This window comes from Bubalus bubalis, chromosome 14 (genome assembly GCF_019923935.1).
Source record: "Bubalus bubalis isolate 160015118507 breed Murrah chromosome 14, NDDB_SH_1, whole genome shotgun sequence".
NCBI classification, from domain to species: domain Eukaryota; kingdom Metazoa; phylum Chordata; class Mammalia; order Artiodactyla; family Bovidae; genus Bubalus; species Bubalus bubalis.
Window position 1 is genome coordinate 81,236,781 of NC_059170.1, and position 24,689 is coordinate 81,261,469.

The 24,689-nt window shown below is 40.4% G+C and overlaps 1 protein-coding gene across 14 annotated transcripts in view; it reads right to left on the reverse strand.

Annotated features, from left to right (window-relative positions):
- Nucleotides 1-269: 269 nt before the first annotated feature.
- PLCB4 (phospholipase C beta 4) overlaps nt 270-24,689 on the reverse strand; it is a 480,542-nt gene continuing 456,122 nt past the window's right edge. For 12 of the 14 annotated variants that reach the window (XM_044928306.2, XM_025264590.3, XM_025264588.3 and 9 more), the window contains 8 exons: nt 20,500-20,615; nt 19,122-19,197; nt 17,056-17,231; nt 13,635-13,736; nt 7,694-7,751; nt 7,167-7,253; nt 3,968-4,004; nt 270-1,790 (listed from right to left, as the gene is read on the reverse strand). In XM_044928306.2, the coding sequence (XP_044784241.1) occupies nt 1,702-1,790; nt 3,968-4,004; nt 7,167-7,253; nt 7,694-7,751; nt 13,635-13,736; nt 17,056-17,231; nt 19,122-19,197; nt 20,500-20,615 (741 nt within the window). In that variant the 3' untranslated portion in view covers nt 270-1,701. The remainder of the gene's footprint in view (nt 1,791-3,967; nt 4,005-7,166; nt 7,254-7,693; nt 7,752-13,634; nt 13,737-17,055; nt 17,232-19,121; nt 19,198-20,499; nt 20,616-24,689) is intronic. The other 2 variants (XM_025264595.3, XM_044928310.2) reach the window with 1 other exon arrangement.

Sequence of the window (24,689 nt, forward strand, 5' to 3'; positions counted from 1 at the left end):
TGTACTCAAACTCTACTGTCTTACAAATAAGGAAATCTGTAACCAGAGAATTTCAAAAGAAGCCAGTTCAAATGATAAATGTGAGAAAAAGGAAAAACAAGTACTTTACATCGGGAGGCAACCAGTCAAACAGTCTTTTTATGTCAGGAGAAAAATGTGCTGGGGGCAAGCATAAACCCCCCTCTAAGAACAACGAAGAGATTATTTAGGAAACAGAAAAAGTACACGGGAAGGCATCCTGAGGAGCAAACACTCTGACAGATGTTGGATGTGTTTTCATTTTTTTATTAGAGAAGTTGGAAGTTTAATTTCAATATTGATGGTAACATAATTCTCTGTTTTACTCAGAGGAACACACAGAATCAATCTGTACAAGCATATACAACAATCTGGTTGGTGGTTGGTGCCCTAAATCAGTGATCTGATTAGTTCTCAAGTGCGGTTTCCATGCGCTCCTCTGGGCGTTGGGGCACAGCTCCATCCCAGGAGGGACTTTTCCATGCACTCTCTGCAACGCAACTACAGCAGGCTTAACGACCATGCAGATTAACACTGTAGCAAATTGTTTTGATATTTAACAGACATAAAAAGGTTATTTCCTGATATGAAATTCTGAAAATCTGCATAAATATTTTTTGTGTAAAATTAAATTAGTTATGTATTTTTTTTTGAAACTAGAACTTGAAGTATCAAGAATGCCCACATAGTTCATATACACATATATATAGACTTTTTCATTATGCTAAAAGTCTTGAGAGTCAAATTATATTCTGTGCCATACAGTTACTTCACCAGTATTTATTTGCATTAGGTTAACTGTGTACGGATTAGTCATGATTGGTGCTTGTGTATCATGCAAACATGGTTCTAGTATTCCTGGTCACTAATCTTGTCATGTGGCAATACGTAACATGATTTTGCTCTCTGACAGTGTGAATTAGGAGCATAAATACTTTTTACATGGTCACATTTACAAACGGTTGCCAATAACCACTTCACAATCTTCACGGTGTTAAGAGTGAGCTGTAGTAATCTAGGGTCAGCAGAAGCAATTCCTAGGAAGCAATGTCAGATGTCAGCTTCTTAAACGTGCCTGAGAGTTCTCCTTGTGAGCACAGTGGGTTTTGGCACAAGGACACAGTTCTATTTTTCTGTTGTTCTAACCATTTCCATGACTGTTACAGGAAATTAGCTTCGCATGGCATGGTGGAGACATGGCACTTACTGATGAGGTAACTCAGATGTAGAAAAATTCCCCCCAGTTATTTGTCTAGCAAATCACCACTGCTGCTAATAAATCTGTAGACAGTTTCCCTCCCCCCTACCCCAGTGCATGTGCTTGCTATTACATGGCTAATGCACTACTTTTGCTGCTGCTCAAACATGTCTTAATGCATCACAAAGCAGAGTTTTTAACACCAAGCTCATTTACTTGTGATGATATTTTCTAGCAAACATGTTGAAGTGGTATGATCAACAGGTAAACTCTGACTTACTGGAGCCGCAATTTGGGGGGATTTGTAACTACTTTTGGTTGGCCAAGGAAATTTAGTGTTCAGAATGTTTAAGAGAACTCAGTCTCTGTGGTTTCAGGTGACCCTTTGTCTACATGAAAAAGAAACGCAGAAGACATCAGCTTTCTTCCATGGAATCTGTGTTCGGAAGCTGGGGAGTGCTCTTTGATGCGGTGGTTCTGTGGTTTCAGTTTGCGTCCTGGAGTTTCACACAACTGTTGCTGGTCTGCGGTCCATCTCTGCTTCCAATTTCACCATCTGCTGCATCTCCTTCGCCTGTAACATCAGAAACAAGGCCTTACATGTTGAAATCCTCTCCTGAAGACATGCAGCAAAACCCCACCTCTCTTTTCCCTTGAATTTGATGCTTGTCACTATGTCCTGGCTACATAAAAGTGTGGTCCACAGACCAGCAGCATCGGCATTGCCTGGGATCTTGTGAGAAATGCAGAATCTTGGACTCCACCCCCGCCCTACTGACCCAGAGTCTGCATTTTAGTAAGATCCCCAGGGAATTTTTATGCATGTTAAAGTCTGAGAAGGAATGGTCCACACAGTACCAGGAAAACAACTGGAAAACAAGCCACACCTGTCACTTTGTAGCTTACGTCCTTTCTGTTCGATTTAGTTTCCACAGACTGACATGCCTTGACTGTGCATAGATAATTTGATCACTTTTAGAATAAGCATTGCTTATGTACAATTTATTCCCCATATAGCCTGAAATTTAATTAAAAGTGACTGTCTAAGAATCTCACGGGTGGGAAAGTTTGAGTGGAAGCCTATCACATTGGTTTGGTTGGAGTATGCTGCGGGCAGACCGTTACATGCATACGTAGGGTTCCTGGAAGGCTACTGTCCATAAATCTCTTTATAGGCTCTCACTTCTCTGGAGCAATTCAGCTTTTACAGTCCATGCCAGGAAGTAAGCTACAGTGAATTAAACCTCATGAATTAAGGCTGTCAAGAAGACAACCAGCTCATTTGAGAGGTGGAAAGGTGTCTGATGGGGATAGGTTCTGGTGACAAATCACTGCCTGGCGATATAGGGAAAAAGCAATTGGTTCATTTTAAGCTTTACTTTCCAACCATGTGCTTTTTTCCGAACCCAAAGCATGTATCTTTTGGAAAAAAAATAAAGCATTCCTGTCCTCTTTCAGTGACACATCACTTTGAAATAAAGGACATTTTAAAATGGAAACATGGATATATAAAGATATAACTTGGAGGAGGACCCTGATGAGCTCCAATGTTACTGTTCATGTCGACTTAGGTATTCCAACTAAATGGAAGGTCAGTGGGAGGATTTAGTCAACTCTGCAGATCATACTATGAGCATCAAAATGTACCAAATGAAGTTCTGCTACGAAATTAGTTTAACCCACAGACCACAGAGTGATCTCCTTCTTATTGTTATTTTTAGACTGTGGCTTTAAATTCCATTTTGGTGAGGATGGATATAAAAACACCAAAGATAGTAACTTTCTGCTCACATTTTGGATGAATGGCTCCCACTCCCCAGATTTTTTTTTAATGCCTGAAACATACTAATGCTCTAATAGAAAAATGAGGAAATGGAAAAAATACACGAACATGAAACTATGACACAAACAGTATTTATAAGAGATGACAGTGAAATATTATCAGCACTGGAAGTGAAATATTTTATATTCAGTAAATAGTAATAAAGGATTCCCTCTGCTTCTTTCCCTCTAGCATTAAGGACAATATCGAACATGTTTTAGAGAGAAGGATCATATTAACAGTACAGGAGGATTCCAAGAGCCAGGTTCTCATATGAGCAGAGTGACCATTCATGCTCACTTCTCAGGACGGTTCCAATTCATGCCTATGGTCCTGGCTATTATGAACAACGTCCCCTTTCACTTTCAAAGCTATTCTGTTTGAATGATAAATTATATGGTCACTGTATTTATAAGGGGTGATTAGGTTCCCTGGCAGACTGGTTCTAACAGAAAGCATGACAAGAGTCATTGTACAATGATGCTGTATAATGTGTTTGCATGCAGACCATAACTCTCTGTTACTAAAAACCACCAATCAACTTTTACTGGGTGCTTTAAAAATTAATGGCAGTCATATTAATGTTTGTGAAAGATCTGACTCTGTGACCCAGTTTCAGCTGTGATTGGTCCAAAGGACCACCGTATATCACTTTTTCCAGTGACTGGGTATGTCTTCATCAGCATGAGATTCCTATGTCTGCAACTGGAAAGGATGCTAAAATGCCATCAGACATAATTCTCTCAAGACGCTGGGCATTTCAGTTTGAATTGTACATCAGAAATCCAAGCATCAAATAGTCAAACTTTTCAATCAAACCCTTGCAATCTTAGCTAGTCAAGAGCAGATGTGAATCGTCAAAGCAGCGAGAATACGAGCGCAGTTGAGCAGGAAGGCAATATCTTGCTTATCAGAATTTTCAGTCCTACCTTGCGTTTGGGACACTGCGTGACAGGATTTCAAAAGCTGTTTGTACAAAAATAGTAATGTCAAAATTGAGTCATACATACAAAACAAAGAAAATAAATGAATACTGAAGTGAATTTGAAAAATGAATGCAAAACCATATACAGAAAAGCAAAAGGCTAAGGATAAAACATGTATAGAACCATCAGCGACAAACTTACCCCAGGTTGATCTCAACAAAAACAAAAGAACAAAAGCAACCAATGCCTCTCAGCCCAGACTGCAGCTCTCCCGTGGGGTGAGACCCTCACCTCTCCTTATTAAATGACAGGACTGATGACAAAACCAACTTTTAAAACTTGAGTATGACAGTAATGGAGCATTTCATGTTTGAAATGGTGCATGTCAAGACAGATGAGCTCGTGTATGGCTGGGAGGTCTATGGGAAATAGCAGGGGAAAAAATCCCCATCCTTCGGAGTTTTAAATGAATACTTGCCAACCAAGCAGGCAAAGCCATTAGAAAGGACATAGGAGGTTAGGATCCACAATCAGGACCCAGATAGGTTGAAACTTGAGTTGTTTCTTCCAGTGCCCTTAACACTGTCTAACTAATGAAGTAGATGATTCCAGGCTTTGCTTTGGGGCAACCAGGAAAATTTATAGGATAATGGTTATAGGAAAGCAGTAAGAAACTTTCAAGGGAGATATTATTACAGAATGTTAAAATTAATTTATTTTTGGCTTAGAAATGAACAACAAAAAAAGTCTTGGGGTTTAATAGTAGTTTGGGAGATTGTTATACAAGTTTGGGATTATCTGGAGACAGGACACTGTTTCGGGTCAATGAAATTTTGAATTGAGTTGCTTCAGTCATGTCTGACTCTGTGACCCCATGGACTGTGACCCCATGGCTCCTCTGTCATGGGATTCTCCAGGCAAAAATACTGGAGTGGGTTGCCATGCCCTTCTCCAGGGGATCTTCCTGACCCAGGGATCAAACCTGGGTCTCCTACATCGCAGGCAGATTCTTAACCACTCAGCCACCCAATAGGTTATAGGGGGAGCTCTCCAAATGGTTCCAGACCTCGCCTAATGTGAGAGAAGAAATAGAGCTGCAGCATCTTCTGCACTGCGCCAAGACAGTGTTGAACCACACTTGGTAACTGAATTGAGAGGTGTTCAATCTGTAAATTCCCCCCTCCAAAAGTACACTAGAAAATATCTGGGATTGAATTTGTTACAGAATGGGCCATATTTGTAAAGCAAAGCTTAACACAGAAATTCAAGTCCAAATTCCACACTTGCTGGAAGCATCAATATACCTTGGATTTCTTTTCATGGAATCTCATTACCTCTTCACCAAATCTCAAGCCTTCTTACATTCTTTCCTAAGCTTCTATGACTCAAAGTATCAGGTGTGGGTGGTAGGCATGACCTGTGACCCCTTGAAAGGCATTATATGAATTTCAGAAACAAGAAGTCACTATCCTCCCAATAAGATCCAATCAATACTGTTGTCATTAATCCATTATTTCAGTGCAAAAACTCTGGTGTGCTTTGAGTTACACATGTATTAGGATAAAAGGCCAAAGTGATTTTTAAATTGTGTACTTTAGCTCTGAAACTAAAAACACTAGCTATTCTCTAGCTCTGATACATACCACTATTGTAATGATGAGCAATTTTTAGCACATTTCTATCCTTTAGTCAAACTTGTTGCTAAGCAACACAGTGATTTCTAAGTAGTTTCTTAATTTAGTTAACTGACACAGAGCTGCATCTTACCTTCATTGTGCCTTCTTTAAGGCATCCTTATCCCCACCCAGTACCGAGTCACTGAAGTGGATTCTAATGTTTTGGAAATAGTGGCTATTCCCTTATCCATTCCCCTCACCCTCCAGAAACACTTTCTGAGAAATGGCTTTGAGAGCAAAAAAAGTTAGGTAACTTGTAGTAGAAGGTGCTGTATCTAGGGACTGGTCAAATGAGTGGGACCTGTTGGACAATACACACTTATTGTCCGCCTTGGAGATCTGTGGACTATTCATGACTAGAAGCATTTAGCTGGAAAAGAAATGGGAAACATAACTTAGAAGAATGCTGATGAATAAAACTTCTATCAACCAAAAAGTAAAGGATATGAAACCAGAAGTTGGATTTATTTGTTACTCCATTGCAATACAAAAAAAAACAAAACAAAAAAAAAAACAAAAAAACAACAAACCCTGATTTTATCATTTTATTTTACTGTCTCAAAGGTACTTTTTAGTCTAATTTCCACTTAAGTTTTCTTCAGTGGAAGCCATTTACTCTTAAAAAAAAAATACCTTAAATAGGATTACTTTATATGTGAAAGGGAACAGGAAAGAATAATGCAGTACAAGTACGGGTTTCGGCAGAACCTCTTTACAGCTTCTAGATTGGAGTAAATTACCTAGAAATAATAACTTCAAAGCAACTACACCTGAAGAGGTGTATTTGGACTGAGACAGACTGAAATTTTAACTGCTACTGAGGGTCATCGTGCCATAGAAGCTAGAGGTATTTCCATCCAATTGAAATGAGACTGTGGATGGCCAGTGGGCTGTAGCTCAACTATCTGAACTCCGCTTGAGGCAAATACACATTCATCTTGATGTTGGTATATGCCTGACAGCTACTGAATAGTTGGATTTTGGAGACCTCTTTTTATTTGTGTATATTTTAATTTAGTGTTTAACACTAAGAGTATGGTACCCACTCACATTCAGTGGTATGTAGAATTATGGTAGTTTATGCATTTAGGTTTGACTTGTAAGTTGAGAAGGTTTTATAATTTCATTTTTAGACTGAGGTTGAAAACAGGTGGTTTCTCATTAAATACAATATCACTTGTCTCTAGGGTACAAGTGATATAACTTCACATAAAAATGGAGAAGTAACTTATAATCTGTTTTCTCCTCCTCTCGGGAATGTCCTTTTTAAAATCCCCATCATCTAATCAAATTTTGATTCTTTTTTCCTCCACAGCCACATTCCTCTCCTACTTCAAAAAAAGTACTTTCTGTTCTTGTTGGAAGAAAAGGGGAAAGTACAGTAATGGCATCAAATTTTTCTAGCCGCCTTTCTATGCCACTATGCAGGCTACTGGCTTTAGCAGAAGGGTGACTGTGGACCATGGCATTTGCCTCCTGAAGCTGGTTGGCTGCCTACATCTTTTTACGCTCTTTAAGTGAAATACCTGCTCATTCTGTTTCTCTAGGAATTCGAGGTGCTCAAGCTGGACTTTTTTCAACTGATCCATTTCTTTGGACTGCTTCATGGCGAGCTGCAAAGCAAAACAAACACTTCTGATCAACTTTGGGTTGTAACCTTAAAACTTATCTATGAGGGTTGGTAGTTTGCAGTTTAAGAGAAGGATATAAAAATAATAAAAAAAAAAAAGAAGAAAGAAAATAGCCTGAAAACTGGGAGAATTTAAACCCCATAATTTTTACTGGTAAGATAGTTGCTGCCAAAATCTTAGAAAAGAAAAGAGTATTTGTGCATGATTAAAATTTGGCTTCATTTTCTGTATAAAATGGTACTGAATAATTACCTTAAAGATTTTAGTGAAAGATTAGCTTTCAGGGAGAAGAGAAGAGAAGCTAGAATATTTAGCATACAGAAAAATCAAATTAAGCAAATTAGCTAGAAGTCTGAAATCTAAGCATGAGCTACTATTTAGTTTTTTCAAAGGAAAAGTGCTAAGAAAATTATGATACTTACTCGCTTTCTTTCTTCCAGAAACTTTTTAGTGTTGCTGCTATTTAACTCCCTGACTCTCCTAAAAGCAAAGGTACAAACAACAGTTGGTATGTCACTGGATGGAATTAATTGATATTAAGTAAGAAAAAGTCATATTTCATTTAATTATTTGGATGAGATTATACTTCCTTTTCCTAATTTTTTGAGGAATTTTGAAATATACAATGTACAGAGAAAAAGACACAAAACATCTGTGTATCCATCACTCAGACTAGTCAATATTAATATGGTTTACCACCCTTGTCTCATATTTTTAAAGGAAATAAAAGTGTTGCAAATATAAACAAAGCCCCCTTTGTATTTTTCTGGACTCCATTTCCCCTCTTTCTCTCTCTTCAGAGGTAACTACTTTCTGAATTTTGGTGTTCCCATCAATCAAGATAGGCGGAAGAAACATCAACAGCCTCAGATATGCAGATGATACCACTCTAATGGCAAAGCAAAGAGGAACTATAGAGCCTCTTGATGAGGGTGAAGGAGGAGAGTGAAAGAGCTGGCTTAAAGCTATATATTAAAAAAACTAAGATCATGGCATCCAGCCCATTACTTCATGGCAAATAGAAGGGGGAACAGTGGAAACTGACAGATTTCCTCTTCTTGGGCTCTAAAATCACTAACGTTGGTGACTGCAGCCCAGAAATCAGAAGATAGTAGATTGCTTCTTGGCAGGAAAGCTATGACAAACCTAGATGATGTGTTGAAAAGCAGAGACAATACTCTGCTGACAAAGGTCTGTTTAGTCAAGGCTATGGTCTTCCCAGGGGTCAGTTACGGTTGTGAGAGCTGGACTGTAAAGAAGGCAGAACACCAAAGAATTGATGCCTTCTAACTGTGTGCTGGAGAAGATTCCTTGGACAGCAAGGAGATCAAATCAGTCATCACCGACTCGACGGACATGAGTTTGAGTGAACTCCGGGAGTTGGTGATGAACAGGGAGGCCTGGTGTGCTGCGATTCATGGGGTCACAAAGAGTCGGACATGACTGAGTGACTGAATTGAACTGAACTGAACCATTGGATACAGAGTTATAATAAAGAAGTATGTAGAGTTGAAATAAGAAAATGAAATTAAATATTTTCTGGTTATTAATAACTCATAATTTAAGACAATTTGTCCTCAACTGGACTGAAAGACACTTTGCAACATATTTGAAAAAAATAGGATAAAGAGCTATTTAACAATTAGTATATTTTCAGGTTGATTTCTACATTCAACTTTTAACAGTCTAAAACAGTTTACCAAGGATTTTATCATGGCATTAATATTTTATGTTTATGAGCAAAGTGAATGATGTCCTTTCCATGTATACAAGGCCATTAAACAAAGTTCCTTTTCTGAGGATGATGTCCAGAGGATGGTACTTCATTGGAAATGACATTCAGTTGTGGATGTGTCTGGTGGTGAAAGTAAAGCCTGATGCTATAAAGAACAATATTTCATAGGAACCTAGAATGTTAGGTCCATGAATGGAGGTAAATTGGACATGGTCAAGCAGGATATGGCAAGACTGAACATGTTAGGAATCAGTGAACTAAAATGACGGGAATGGGTGAATTTAATTCAGATGGCCATTACATCTACTACTGTGGACAAGAATCCCTTAGGAGAAATGGAGTAGCCCTCACAGTCAATAAGAGACTGAAATGCAGTACTTGTGTGCAATCTCAAAATGACAGAATAAACTCAGTTCATTTTCAAGGCAAATCATTCAATGTCATGGTAATCCAAGTCTATGCCCCAACCACTAATGCTGAAGAAGCTGAAGTTGACCAATTCCAGGAAGACCTACAAGACTTTCTGGAACTAACACACACACAAACACACACACACACACACACACACACACACACAGATGTCCTTTTCATCATAGGGGACTGAAATGCAAAAGTAGGAACTCAAGAGATACCAGGAGTAACAGGCAAGTTTGGCCTTGGAGTATAAAATGAAGCAGGGCAAAAGCTAACAGAATTTGGTCAAGAGAACACACTGGTCATAGCAAATACCCCTTTTCAACAATGCAGGCAATGACTCTACACATGGACATCACCAAATGATCAATACCAAAATCAGATTGATTATATTCTTTGCAGCCAAACATGGAGAACCTCTATACAGTCAGCAAAAACAAGACCTGGCGCTGACTGTGGCCCAGATTATGAGCTCCTTGTTCCAAAATACAGGCTTAAATTGAAGAAAGGAGGAAAAACCACTAGGCCATTCAGGTATGAAAGTGAAAGTCAAAGTCACTCAGTCGTGTCTGACTCTTTGCGACCCCATGGACTATATAGTCCATGGAATTCTCTAGGCCAGAATACTGGAGCGCGTAGCCTTTCCCTTCTCCAGGGGATCTTCCTAACCCAGGGATTGAACTCAGGTCTCCCACAGTGCAGGCAGATTCTTGACCAGCTGAGCCACAAGGGAAGCCCAAGAATACTGGAGCAGGTAGCCTATCCCTTCTCCAGTGGACGTTCCCGATCCGGGAACTGAACCAGGGTCTCATGCAGTGGAGGTGGATTCTTTACCAATTGAGTTATCAGGGAAGCCAAAATGAGTCAGCCAGTCAGTGATACATACATACATATATATATATTTCCTCCATTTTGGACTTCCTTCCCATTCAGGCCACCACAGTGCATTAAGCAGAGTTCACTTTGCTATATGGTTGCTTGCTTAGTTGCTCAGTCACGTCCGACTCTTGCAATGCTTTGAACTATAGCCTTCTAGGAACCGAACCAAGGTCTCCTGCATTGCAGGTGGATTCTTTACCAACTGAGTATTCAGGTGTGTCTAAATCAAATCCCTTATGATTGCACAGTGGAGGTGATGAATAGATTCAAGGGATTAGATCTGGTAGACAGAGTGCTTGAAGAACTATGGACAGAAGTTCGTAACACTGTACAGAAGAAAATGACAAAACACCATCCCCCAAAACAAGAAATGCAAGAAGGCAAAGTGGTTGTCTGAGGAGTCTTTACAAATAGCTGAGGAAAGAAGAGAAGTGAAAGGCAAGGGAGAAAGGGAAAGACATACTCAACTGAATGCAGAGTTCCAGAAATAGCAAGGAGAGTTAGGAAGGCCTTCTTAAATGAACAATGCAAAGAAATAGAGAAAAACAACAGAACGGGAAAGACTAGAGATCTCTTCAAGAAAACTGGAGATATCAAGGGAACATTTCATGCAAAGATGGGCACAATAAAGGACAGAAATGGTATGGACCTAACAGAAGCAGAAGATATTAAGAACGGGTGGCAATAATACATGGAGGAACTATACAAAAAAGGTCTTAATGACCCAGATAACCATGACGGTGTGATCAGTCAGCTAGAGCCAGATATCCTGCAGCATGAAGTCAAGTGGGCCTTGGGAAGATTTACTATGAACAAAGCTAGTGGAGGTGACGGAATTCTAGCTGAACTATTTCAAATCCTAAAGATGCTGTTAAAGTGCTGCACTCAATATGCCAGCAAATTTGGAAAACTCAGCAGTGGCCATAAGACTGGAAAAGATCATTTTTCATTCCAATCCCAAAGAAGTGCAATGTCGAAGAATGTTCAAACTACCGCACAGTTGCACTTATTTCACATGCTAGCAAGGTAATGCTCAAATTCCTTCAAGCTAGGCTTCAGCAATATGTGAACTGAGAACTTCCAGATGTACAAGCTGGTTTTAGAAAAGGCAGAAGAACTGGAGATCAAATTTCCAACATTTCTTGGATCATAGAGAAAGCAAGAGAATTCCAGAAAAAGATCTACTTCTGCTTATGCTAAAGCCTTTGACTGTGTGGATAACGGCAAACTGTAGAAAATTCTTCAAGAGATGGGAATACTGGACCACCTTACCCGCCTCCTGAGAAACCCGTATGTGGATCAAGAAGCAACAGCTAGAACCAGACATGGAAGAAATGACTGGTTCAAAACTGGTAAAGGAGTACATCAAGGCTATATATTGTCACCCTGCTTATTTAACTTCTATGCAGAGTACACCATGCTAAATGCCAGGGTGAATGAATCACAAGCTGGAATCAAGATTGCTGGGAGAACTACCAACACCCTAAGATATATAGATGATAACACTCAAATGGCAGAAAATGATGAGCGACTAAAGAGCCTCTTGATAAGGATGAAAGAGAAGAGTGAAAAAGCTGACTTAAAACTCAACATTCAACAAACGAAGATCATGGTATCTGGTCCCATCACTTCATGGCAAATAGAAGGGGAAAAAAGTAGAAGCAGTGACAGGTTTTTCTTGCACTCCAAATTCATTGAGGATGGTGATTTTAGCCATAAAGTTAAAATATACTTGCTCCTTGGAAGGAAATCTATGACAAACATGGATAGCATATTAAAAAGCAGAGATAACACTTTGCTGACAAAGGTCTGTATAGTCAGAGCTGTGGTTTTTGCAGTAGTGATGTGCGAATGTGAGAGCTGGATCATAAAGAAGGCTGAGTGTCAAAGAACCGATGCTTTCAAATTTGGTGCTGGAGAAGACTCATGAGAGTCTTTTGGACTACAAGGAGATCAAACCAGTCAACCCTATAGGAAATCAACCCTGCATATTATTTGGAAGGACTGGTGCTGAAGCTTAAGTGCCAATTCTTTGGCCACATGATGCAAGACCTGACTCATTGGAAAGACTCATTGGAAAATGGGAATGATTTAAGTCAAAAGGAGCACCGGAGGATGAGATGGTTAGATAGCATCACCAACTTCATGGACACGAATTTGAGCAAAATTGGGGAGATAGTGAAGGACAGGGGAAGCTGGTATGCTGCATTCCATGGGGTTGCAAACAGTCAGATATCAGTTAGTGACTGAACAATAACAAGATAACTAAGCCAATATGATACACTGAATAAATTGAGTAATAATCTCCTTAAAGAGAAACAAATGACACTCCATGTTTATTGGGAAATTTCTTGTCCAAAGTGTTGAAAAGGTGATTTCTTTCCAGGTCAAATTTCTGTGGAATTCCAATCCCACTGCTGGCCTGTTAATTCCAAACCATATTTAATCCACAAAGCTTCAGCATAAAAATGTACCAGATGATGATACGCTTTATATTCTGTAAACTTGCAACGTGGGAAGTGCACTGGGCATCGAGTGCTTTTAACTGCCTCTCTGGGGCCCATGACCAGCGATGCCTCTTAGGTCCCCTTTACCAGCTTGGCTAAAGCACTCGCACCTTGGCTCTTCTCTGGACGTCACACAAACCTCTCCCAACTCTATGTGGCCAAGGACTGATTAACACAGATGTACAAGAGGCACGTGCCCAAGGTTCAAAGGAGCAGATCATGGTCGTTTACACTCCAGAGCTGGGGTCAGGCTGCAGAGGAACTCTAGCTGAGATCCTAGCCTTGCTTAGCCCCTACCCTGGCCCCCTCCTGCTTCCTCCTCTCTGCCCTGCTGAAGATCCTTTCCTCAGCAAATCACATGACCCAAAGTCCTATCTTGGTCTTTGTTTCTAGAAAACCCATTCTTAGACAAGGACAAACCAAAAAACCCGAGGGAGGTGATTTGAGATGATCCCTAGTGTCAAGGTCAGTACAAGGCCTATAGACTGCAAACACATTCAGGATGGGCTTAACACCTGAGCAAATGAGATGCTTTCAGGCTGACCTAAGCATCATGTGGGAAGGATATTTTGCCATAATTTATACAGTTTTGTTTATGCCAGATTTTATACAATTATGGCAATGAGCACACACATATTGAATGTAAATATGTTTTACTAGTGGTAGTAAACAATCGAAGATATTTCATAGCAACAATAATATATCTTTCCAGCAGTTATAACAGCAGGATTCTAGGCGAGCACTCACAGGTTTTTTAATATCTCAAACCTGAGTGTGTGTGTACACTGGAGTCAGTATTATATTCTTACAGTGAGCATTCCAACTCACCTTTCCCGTTCTGCTTTATTCTTGATGGATTTATCTTGGCTAATGGCTTTGCTATTTTCCATAGAAATCTTAGCTTGGTGTGCTCGCATCTCTTTGCTTTCCCTGTGTATTAAAATAAAAACAAAACCATGAAGTGATCATTTTGTAATGCACAGACATCGAATCATTATGCTGTACACCAGGAACTCACACAGTCTTCTAGGTCAATTATACTTAAATAAAAAAACAAAGAAAACCAACCAAACAAACTCATAAAAAAAGAGATCAGATTTGTGGTTTCCAGAGGCAGGGTTGAGGGGAAGGGAAATTGGATGAAGGAGGTCAAAAAGTACAAACTTCCTGTTTAGTCACTAAGTTGTATCCTGACTCTTTGTGACCCCATGGACTGTAGCCCACTAGGATCCTCTGTCCATGGGATTTCCTAAGCAAGACTATTGGAATGGGTGCCATTTCCTTCTCCAGGGGATCTTCCTGACCCAGAGATTGAACTCACTTCTGCTTGGCAGGTAGATTCTCTACCACTGAGCCACCTGGAACAAACTTCCAGTTATATGATAAATAAGTACTAGGGATGTAATGTACAACATGACTAAGATGTATGTTATATAAACATGAAAGTTGTAAATCCTACAAGTTCTCATTATGAGGAAAAATATTTTTCCGTTTATTTTGTATTTGTATGAGATGATGGAAGTTCACAAAACTTATTGTACTCATTTCATGATATACGTAGGTAGGCCAAAGCAGTATGCTGTGCAGCTTACATTATACAGTGCTGTATATCCATTATACCTCAGTAAAACTGTAAGGGGCAAAAAGACACCAGGGGAGTGGAGAGTGAGTGTTCAGTGGGTAGAGTTTCAGTTGGGGAAGATGATAAAGTTCTGGAGCTGGGTGGTAGTGACTGATGGTTACAACAGTGTGAATACACCTTATGCTACACACTTACAAACAGTTGACATAGTAAATTTTGCGTTGTGGATTTTTAACTTTAATTAAAAATATAAACAAAAAACAAATTTCATATGTAACAAGAGGACTGGGTTCACTTTTTGTCTCATTATTGAGATCATGAAGTTGTCTTGCATTCTGTGAGAAGGCGGGCAGGAGCCCCGGGCCACAAGCATGCTTCTCCTGGGGGCGCGGGGCACTCGCTGTGGAGTGTGAGTGCTGGGCTGGGAAGAGGAGGCACGAGGCGTGCCGAATGTAACCCCAACCACACGATGAGCCTATACAGCTGCCCAGAGTAGGACACTGTCGTTAAGTCATCCACATGCCAGATGCATTCTGAATAAATAAAAGCTACAAATCCCAAGTTATATACAAATATCTCAGGCAATCACGTTTACAAGCCTATCTCCAATAAGACAAATGGGAATAGTGAGTACTGCATGAGAATAATGAAAGAATGCACAGGGACAACCGCTTACAGTCAGGAAAACACAAGGATTTTCCAGCTTTGTCCCATGTTTTTTGGGGGGCTCAGATTGCTTGGAAGAGGAAGGATGTTCTAACACTCACAAACGACTGTCTTGCGTTCTGACAGCCCAGGGGTGTGAAGGGGACAGATGGTTTCAAATAAACACAGGAAACGGGGGGGCTGAGGGAGCTTACAGGTGACTGATCACCGAGTGTGAATGGGCGTGTGTACCACAAAACTCCTCTCTTTGGACTACTGATGAGCACAAATGCACACCACTTAGAATCTGAAAATGAAAGTATTAACAAAGAATCTTGTCTGGAATCTATGGTGATCTCCTTGGAGCACTGCCTGGAAATGGGCAGGTTAAGTGGTGTTTGTACTTTGTGGAAAATGATGGATAAAACTGAAACAGAGAGGTCTCCAGTCAGAGGACTTAGGGACACAGAAGCTGGATATGCACAGAAACTCCTGGGCCTGAGAAACTGGCTCTCAGAATTTTTCATACCTTGTTATTAAATGGACCATCTCTTCATTCATTCATTCAACAAGCACTTATCAGTAACCAAGTAATGTTGCCAAATGTTAGGAAGGCAAGAATTTTTTAACCTAGAACCGCTGTGATAGTGACAAAGAAACATGACCACAGGATACTTAACAGGAAGCTTCAGTGCCGCTGTTGCTTAGAAAAATACTCCTGCCATGGATCCATTTTTTAGGGTAAATTAGTAATAAGGTTATGGTTCCTTCAAATGACTTCCGAAGTCATGCAAGAATTCATTTACTTTTTTTTCTTTTGGACAATGCCTGCTGTTTGGGATAATTTTTTCTCCTTTATTCAACTACAATAAAAGATTAGAAGAGAGTACCTTATTCTTCAAAGTATCTTCGAATAAGGGTGGACATCGAAAATCTGATATTGTAGAAATGGTCAAAGGGAAGATGATGAACCGACCTTTCTGTGTACTAAATCAAGAGATTTCTAAGGGGAAAAAGGCACTTTTAATCCTATACAAATAAACAGAATACTTTAAAATGGATATGGTATAGTACTTGAGCCCACAAGAAACTCAGTATGGCATACATACCTCATTTAGTTGGCTCATGAGAGAATCAGAAACTACGGCAAAAATACTTCACGTTCTTACGGTTGTGTATTACACCATAATGAAGTTTGGAATCTGGGAATGTGCCTACATAATTCATTTCAGAAGTTTAAAGGTTTATTTTATTTTTTTTTGGATTTGTTTGTAAAATGCTTCTGTGTTATACTTTCTGGCGTGTATCAACACACTGCCACAGCAGCACACAACTGGCCCTAAAGAAGACGGACAAGCTGCAACCAAGCTGCGATGAAAAGACATCACTGACATCAACAGTCTTCTGCCTGGGGAAAAAGTCCAGCTCACCATCTGCAGTGTCTTTAATATGATACTCAGTGTGCTGAAATGGGGAGAGGCAAAAATAAACAGATACTTTTTGCTATTTCTTGATCAGACCTGCCTTTCTAAAATTTATAGACACCCTGACAATGGAAAGGAAGGTATCTCTGAGCCATCAGAACCAACCGTTCTAGGAGTTCAACTGCTTGGTCTTTATCTCCTTCTGTGTCTTTTCTTCCTAAGAGGTTCCAGATCATTTCTTAAAAGTCAAATTTGGCCCTATCATCTTGTGAAGCCTCCAGAACCACTCAGAGGCAGCAGAGTGTGTGATAATTTTTAACTGTATTGTATGCTACTTGTAATGTAACTTAATTGGTTGTAGGAGTATGATATCTTGCCACCACTTGGAAGCATTCTGATGGTTGAAACCATTCCTTATAGTTCATCTTGCCACATCAGCTCTATGACAGAGTATACAAAAAAGCTCAATGTTAAATGTGAAGTTGATTTTCCTTACTACCCTGACACTTGTGCATGTACACACACACACACACACACACACACATACACACACTAGTCGTTTTAAAAACGGAGTTTCCTCTGGAGCTAAGTTGCCCACCTGTCATGGGACAGTTTCAGCTGCTGGGTCTGCTGCTCGTGGGCGCTGATCAGGAGCTTTCTGAGCAGCTCGCACTGCTGGCTGAGGTGCAGGTCCCGGATCTCCTGCTCCTCCGCACTGTGGGTGTTGATCATGTCTGACCACTCCTTTGTGTGCTGTGCCACAATCTCCTTGACCTGTGTGGGGAAAAGGGGTGGTGCCACCTGGAATTCTCACAAGCAGGGAGGAACTAAAAGCACAATATTAACCATGCATTTCAGATCACCCTCATTGCTTTACTTGGTCAATCAGTAGACACCTATAGAACCTGTAAAAATATGTACTAACCAACAGGAACTAGGAAGTCATCACTTTTTAAAACAGGGCAATCATTTTGGCCCTAGATATTTAACCATGACCCATTTCACTGCCTAAGTTGCCGACACGCTAGTTTGTCTGGTCCTTGGGCTCCTTTACTGATTCGATGAGAATTCTCTTCATCTCTTCATGCTTTTCCAGCTTCACTTCCACAAGGTCACAGGTCTGAATAGAGAGCTGTATGTTCTCTTATTCCTGGGTCATGACTTATTGTGTCATCTTAGCAAACGCTGGGGTAGACAGTCTTCCCTGCAGAGAGTAGCTGTGCTCTTCGCACTGTGGGTTTTATGGCTCATCAAGTGCTAGAGTCTAGCTCTCCAGCTCGTTGAGTCTGGCTGACCTGTGACTTGCTTTAGCCTGTAAGACTGTAGCAAATGTGATGCAAACAGAAGCTGTGCAAGTGCTTATCCTTTCTCTATTCTTGGAACTCTGAGAAGCCTGTGCTAGCCTGCTGGAGAGTGAGAGGTCATACAGTTAAAAACCACCAGCAGCCAGCTTCCTACCAGAGACCTCAGAGACGCCACCAGTCCCAGCCGACGGCTGACACACCCAAGTCCAGCCGGAATCAGTAGAGCTGTCCAGGGGCATATAGTCTGAGTTCTAACCCACTGAACTGTCAGTTAATACATGGTAGTTGGAAATGGCAAAACTCCAGTGTTCTTGCCTGGAGAATCCCAGGGACGGGGGAGCCTGGTGGGCTGCCGTCTATGGGGTCACACAGAGTCGGACACGACTGAAGCAACTTAGCAGCAGCAGTTGTCTTAAGCCACTAAATTTTGGGGTGGTGTTTCATTCAGCAAAAGCAAATGATACAGTAACCAAGGTTTCTACTTTTGTATTTACACAAAGTGTCTAAAAATGATGGAGTATCACATAGTCATTACTTCTCAAACATTCTAGTTAAGAGGAGGAAAAAAGAGAGTAGCGAACAGCTCTCAAAAATATACAGCTTTAGACTCTTTAGACCTCTTTAGGCTGCAAGGCAGAACAGACACAAATACACAGCTCCCCGGAGAACTTCCGTTTGGAACGCCTGGCTGGCCCAGGTGGGTGGCAGCGTCGCTCGCTGGATGATGGAGCTTCAGGTAGACGGAGGACACTGGCTGGTTTGACCAAAGCTATAGTTGGAAACCTTGTCTTTAACAGTTCTTTTTCTTTTATAACTATTATCATAAGATATTTATGTTCTTGACTGCAACGTGGTGCTCGGTTCTTCAAGATGTCTGTAATCACAGTTCATGTCCCCTAAACGCCTATTTTCTTGTGTTTTGGGGGGGAAACATGAGTGATTAGGTTCATCTCCTAGAATCTTAGCTCTGGAATTTTCCTCATCCCTAAACTTCCACAGCAAAGTTAGAATGGAAAATTAAATTATTGAATAAAAAATAAATATTGAAATAAGAGTTACTGAACCCTCCGGATGGGTGGTTTTCTGTCATACGTTCAATGTCACCTCTATAAGGAAGTAATTCTATCTTCTATACAACATTTCCTTTTAAATAATTTATTGTTTTCCTGATGCCTCTGAGCAGACGACATAGACATTGGGAGTATATGTCTACAATGAAGGAAAGGTGTTCCACGAAATGCCTCTTCTCTAACCCAGTGGGCCCAGACCAGCCCCAGGGTACTGTTATTTCTGATTAAAACTGGGTGCAGCTTCAAAACAAATTACCAAGTTGTTGCTGTAAAAACAGGCATTTTCTTACCTTAGATTTGTGATCTGATGTCAGTGTCTGAATTTTAATTTCTGTTTCTTTCTTCATTTCAAGACAATTACTTCCCCTGAAAATGGAAAACCGCAAATGCATGCCAAGCATGAGATATCTTCCTGCTCCCAGAGGCCTTTGCTCCAAAGCCTTCTGATGAAGACAATTAGTTCATCACACTTGGGACGCCACGACTCACTGGGCAATCTCAGTTCTTCTAGTAATAGATGCACACCTTACAAAATATCTGTATCGTGATTACTGAATTCAACCACTACACAAACAGCCATTTCAGACCTGACAATTATTTCATTGTAAAGGATTTGTTGTCAGTTTCCATTTTGGTTCCTGCTGTTCTTCAAGCTATTTTTCATTTATTCAATAATATACTATTTAGGATGAGAACTGAAAAACAGGACTTCAGCCTTGAAGTGAATTTCCAATTCTTCTACTTTGGTTGTAAAGCCAGATTTTTGTCTTTGACACATGCCAGCAAGGGAGAAAAATAGCATTTCTTGGCACTACGGAGTAATTTTTGCTTCTTACTCCATTGTGAGTAGGAAATATATACTAGGCAATTGCCCAGAAAGCATTACTGCCTATTTCAGCAATTATTTTTTCCTTTTGGAATATCCGCATCATTGCTGAAACCAGAGCAGGCCCTGAGCATCTGTCTTCAGCATGTGTGTTCTGATTTATTATAGCCTAAGTCAGAATGCTTCATCGTGTTATTAATGGAGAGTGCCTCTGAGAGACACATTCTAAACATCCAACTGATCACTTCTCCATGGCTGGCACTGCGTGTGTTTTTCCCTACTCTGTTATTCAGTTAGCTTGCAACATCACAGAAACTCTTTGAAAGAGTTTATCTAGAATTCAGCTACACAGAAACATCTCCCTAGCTGAATTCTAGATAAACTCTTTCAAAGTAAATGCAATGGCAGGTTTTATTCAACAGTTTTAGCTGTTGGCATAAGCTAAAGATTCTTGAAATATTAAACAACAAAACTGGATTTTTCCCCCTTGAGTACATCAACCTTATTATTTATTACCTGGTGATGCAAAATGCTTTCTGGAATTTCCCAACTTTGTCTTTCCTTCTCTCCCCATTAACCTTAAAGGTACTTACATGGAAAACTCATGAAAGACACAGTTATTATTTTATTAACCAACACCTGTAGAACTTGAACAAAGCTCCTCTTTCCACTTCAGTCACTCCCTTTAGCTTAGTAAGTCTCTTATTTTCTGAAATCATTTTTAATGATGAAAACACAGTTAAGACTAAGTTCTTCCTTGGCCTAAACAGGCAGCTAAACTGTGGGAAAAGACAAAACATAAAAAGGCAAAAATGCTCCAGAAGGAAATCAACAGCCTTTACCCTTTCTTCTTCATTGCCTTCTCTAGGATTTTCTCGTGAGTCAATTTCTCCTTGTCGTACTGTGCCACAATCTTGTCAACTTGAGTGCAATGGAGTTTCTGCATGGTACTGTGCTCCTGCAGAAGAATTTGTAGTTACAAGTCAGACTTGCAGTGAGGCTGATAAACTTTAGTCCACATTGGGCTGGCATAATTTTCACCAGTACCTGTGGGGTCTCGGTTTGAAAATCAGGAAGTAACTGAGTCTGGGAGCTGGAAAGACTTCCAACCTCCCATGCAACCCGAGAGTTTCTTGTGTCCCCATAAGGCCTCACTAACAAGGGGGTCTCTAGCCTCAGTCCAATGAACATGCCTACCTCAAAAGGCAGCCCTGCCCGCTGCTGGGCAGCACCAATCATCCCAAAGTTCCTTCCTCTGCACATAGATGGCTCCATAGAACTCCACCCATCCATCTTGTTTTTCTTTTTCTTCTTTGTCTGTACCATGTGGGAACTTAGTACCCTGACCAGGGATGGAACCCATGCTCTGCTTTGGTGAAAGTGCTCAGTCTTAACCTCTGGACCACCAGGGAATTCCCTCACCATCCACCTTTGCTCTGCTGTCTGAGTCATCTAACTGGTCCACGGCCCCTTCCTCAACCTAGTGCCCAGAATGCAAGGTCAGCCACCACATTTCTTCTCTTTTACATGCTGAGTATAACTATTCATCATGTGGCATGGTGTTTACACACCAGGGACATTTTGGAAGGTCTTGAACACCGTCATTACACAATGAGAACCGCCACCGTGGTTTCCCTGTCAGCTCATTTTGGATCCCTAACAATATTTTTGCCAGCTTCCTTATCAAGATGTACTCACAAGGAAGACAGAATGTTCAGGAGCCCTGGCCTTCAGCTTTACAGATGTTTAAAATATTTCTCCATCTGCTTCCTCTAATCACTGAAATGGACTGAAAGGCTTTGAAAATAAGTGCTTTTCTATGAACATTACTTTTTCCTGATAATTTGGCCACATCCAGGGACTTAATGAAATCAGATTCTTTAGCTACTCAGCCCCTAAACACAGAGGAAAATATTACTATCAGTAATATTTACTCCAAGATGATGCTTAATGTGATATCCTAGTATTACTCTTGAGAAACGTAGAGAAATGAGATGATATTAAAGTCTGGAATGGGTAGACTATATTCAGCTTATACAGCTACCCTCATGGTCATGTTTACTTTTGCTTACTTTTTAAAGTGTGTCCAAAGAAGATATACAAATGGCTAACAAACACATGAAAAGATGCTCAACATCACTCATTATTAGAGAAATTCAAATCAAAACCACAATGAGGTACCATCTTATTCTAGTCAGAATGGTCGCCATCTCAAAGTCTACAAACAATAAATGCTGGAGAGGGTGTGGAGAAAAGGGACCCTCTCACACTGTTGGTGAATGCAAACTAGTACAGCCACTATGGAGAACAGTGTGGAGATTCCTTAAAAAAACTGGAAATAGAACTGCCACACAACCCAGCAATCCCACTGCTGGGCATCCACACTGAGGAAACCAGAACTGAAAGCGACACGTGTACCCCAATGTTCATCGCAGCACTGTACAACAGCCTAATTGTAAATTGTAAAGAAGCAACCTAGATGTCCATCATTAGGCGAATGCATAAGGAAGTTGTGGCACAGATACACCATGGGACATTACTCAGCTATAAAAAAGAACACAATTTGAGTCAGTCCTAATGAGGTGGATGAAAATCAGAAAGAGAAACACCAATGCAGTATGCTAACGCATATATATGAAATTTAGAAAGATGGTAATGACAACCCTGTAGGCAAGACAGCAAAAGAGACACAGACGTAAAGGACAGACTTTTGGACTTTGTGGGAGAGGTGAGGGTGAGATTTGAGAAAATAGCATTGGAACATGTATATTATCATACGTAAAACAGATGACCAGTGCAAGTTCAATGCATGAAGCAGGGCACTCAAAGCCGGTGCTCTGGGACAACCCAGACGGATGGGGTGGGGCGGGAGGGGGGTTCAGGATGGGGGACACATGTACTGATTCATGTTGATGCATGGCAAAAACCACTACAATACTGTAAAGTAATTAGCCTCCAATTAAAATAAATAAATTAGTTAAAAAAATAAGGTACGCAACAAAAGTGAGTGACTTAATTTTTAAAAAGTTGATTTTCTTCCTAAGAAAATCACCTTGAACCTAATTCATGAATATCTTTAAAGATTTCATAAAATCTAAATGGGGAAGTGATTTTGAACCTTACCAAGATTTCATTAATTTCCCGTGTTGCTAGTGAGTTAACACAGGAATTGATCTACAGTTATTATATACATCAGTTCTTCAGAAATGCATTGGTGCAGTCTTCCTGTCAGGTCAATAAATGCCTTTGGGAGAAGGCATAGAGGAGGGTGGCGATGGGTCCTTGGAATAGGCTCTAGAAACAGGGACAATGGGGTGGTCCTAGATGATGTTACTCTGCTCTGGATCTGGGGTCAGAGAATTATATGTAACAATGTCTTGCTTAATTTGTGGTTGGAACAGCTGATAAATCTAGTCCTAGTACCAATCTACTCCTAGTACTGGGCTGGCCAAAAAGTTCATCTGGGTTCTCCATAAGAGCTTATGGAAAAACCCAAGTGAATTTTTGGCCAACCCAATATATGCTCTTGAAATAAACACATTTCAGTCAGGGCTTCTGCATTGGATTAAGGATGTGAACAGTCTCAGGTCTTGGGACAAGCCACTTAATCCCAGTCTGTCCATCTTTATAATTGGGATAGTGATATCTACTTTAGTGGGTTGTTAGGATTAAAAGTAAATATAATATAAAACATATTTCAAATGCTTATTAAGCCTTATTCAAAATATGTTGTTGTTCAGTTGCCAAGTTGTCTGATTTTTTGTGACCTCATGGACTGCAGCACAGTAGGCCTTCCTGTCTAATTCAAAATATGGTGACATAAAAATCTACTTATATTTTTTGATCCTCATGAAAACATGCAGAGTGATTTGAGAGAACAGCTAGTGAAATTAAATCAATAAACCTTTCCTTCAAGTTTAACACACTACCCCAAGAATAGATTGACATGTTGATGTATCCTTATTTAAATGGATTTAGCTAGTTCTGTAGCAGCAGCACTGTTATGCGGGAAAAACACTAAAAAATACTGCTCCTGCTGCTAAGTCGCTTCAGTCGTGTCCGACTCTGTGCAACCCCATAGACGGCAGCCCACCAGGCTCCCCCGTCCCTGGGATTCTCCAGGCAATAACACTGGAGTGGGTTGCCATTTCCTTCTCAAATGCATGAAACTGAAAAGTGAAAGTGAAGTCACTCAGTCGTGTCTGAAAATACTAGCCTTCCTTAAAAGATTTAATAATCATCATGCCTGTCTGCACATGTATTAATTTTCAACTAAACAAGGGGATCTGTGAAAGTCTAGGGGCTTCCTAGGTGGCTCAGTGGGTAAAGAATCTGCCTGCAATGCAAGAGATGCAGGCAGACACGAGTTTGATCCCTGGGTCAGGAAGATCCCCTGAAGGAGGGAAGGCAATCCGCTCCTATATTCTTGCCTGGAAAATCCCATGGACAGAGGAGCCTGGCGAGCTACAGTTCATGGGATCACAAAGACTTGGACATGACTGAAGTGACTGAGCACACATGCATGTAAGTCTAGAATAAAACATTCTAGAGGTGCTACCAGACATGGAACAGACTGGTTCCAAATCAGGAAAGGAGTACATCAAGGCTGTATATTATCACCCTTCTTATTTAACTTATACAGAGAGTACATCATGAGAAATGCTGGGCTGGATGAAGCACAAGCTGGAATCAAGACTGCTGGGAAAAATATTAGTAATCTCAGATATGCAGATGACACCATCCTTACTGCAGAAAGTGAAGAGGAACTAAAGAGCCTCTTGATGAAAGTGAAAGAGGAGAGTGAAAAAACTGGCTTAAAGCTCAACATTCAGAAAACTAAGATCATGGCATCTGGTCCCATCACTTCATGGCAAATAGATGGAGAAACAATAGAAACAGTGACAGATTTTACTTTTTTGAGCTGCAAAATCACTGCAGATGGTGACTGCAGCCATGGAAGTAAAAGACTCTTGCTCCTTGGAAGAAAAGCTATGACCAACTTAGACAGTGTATTAAAAAGCAGAGACATTAC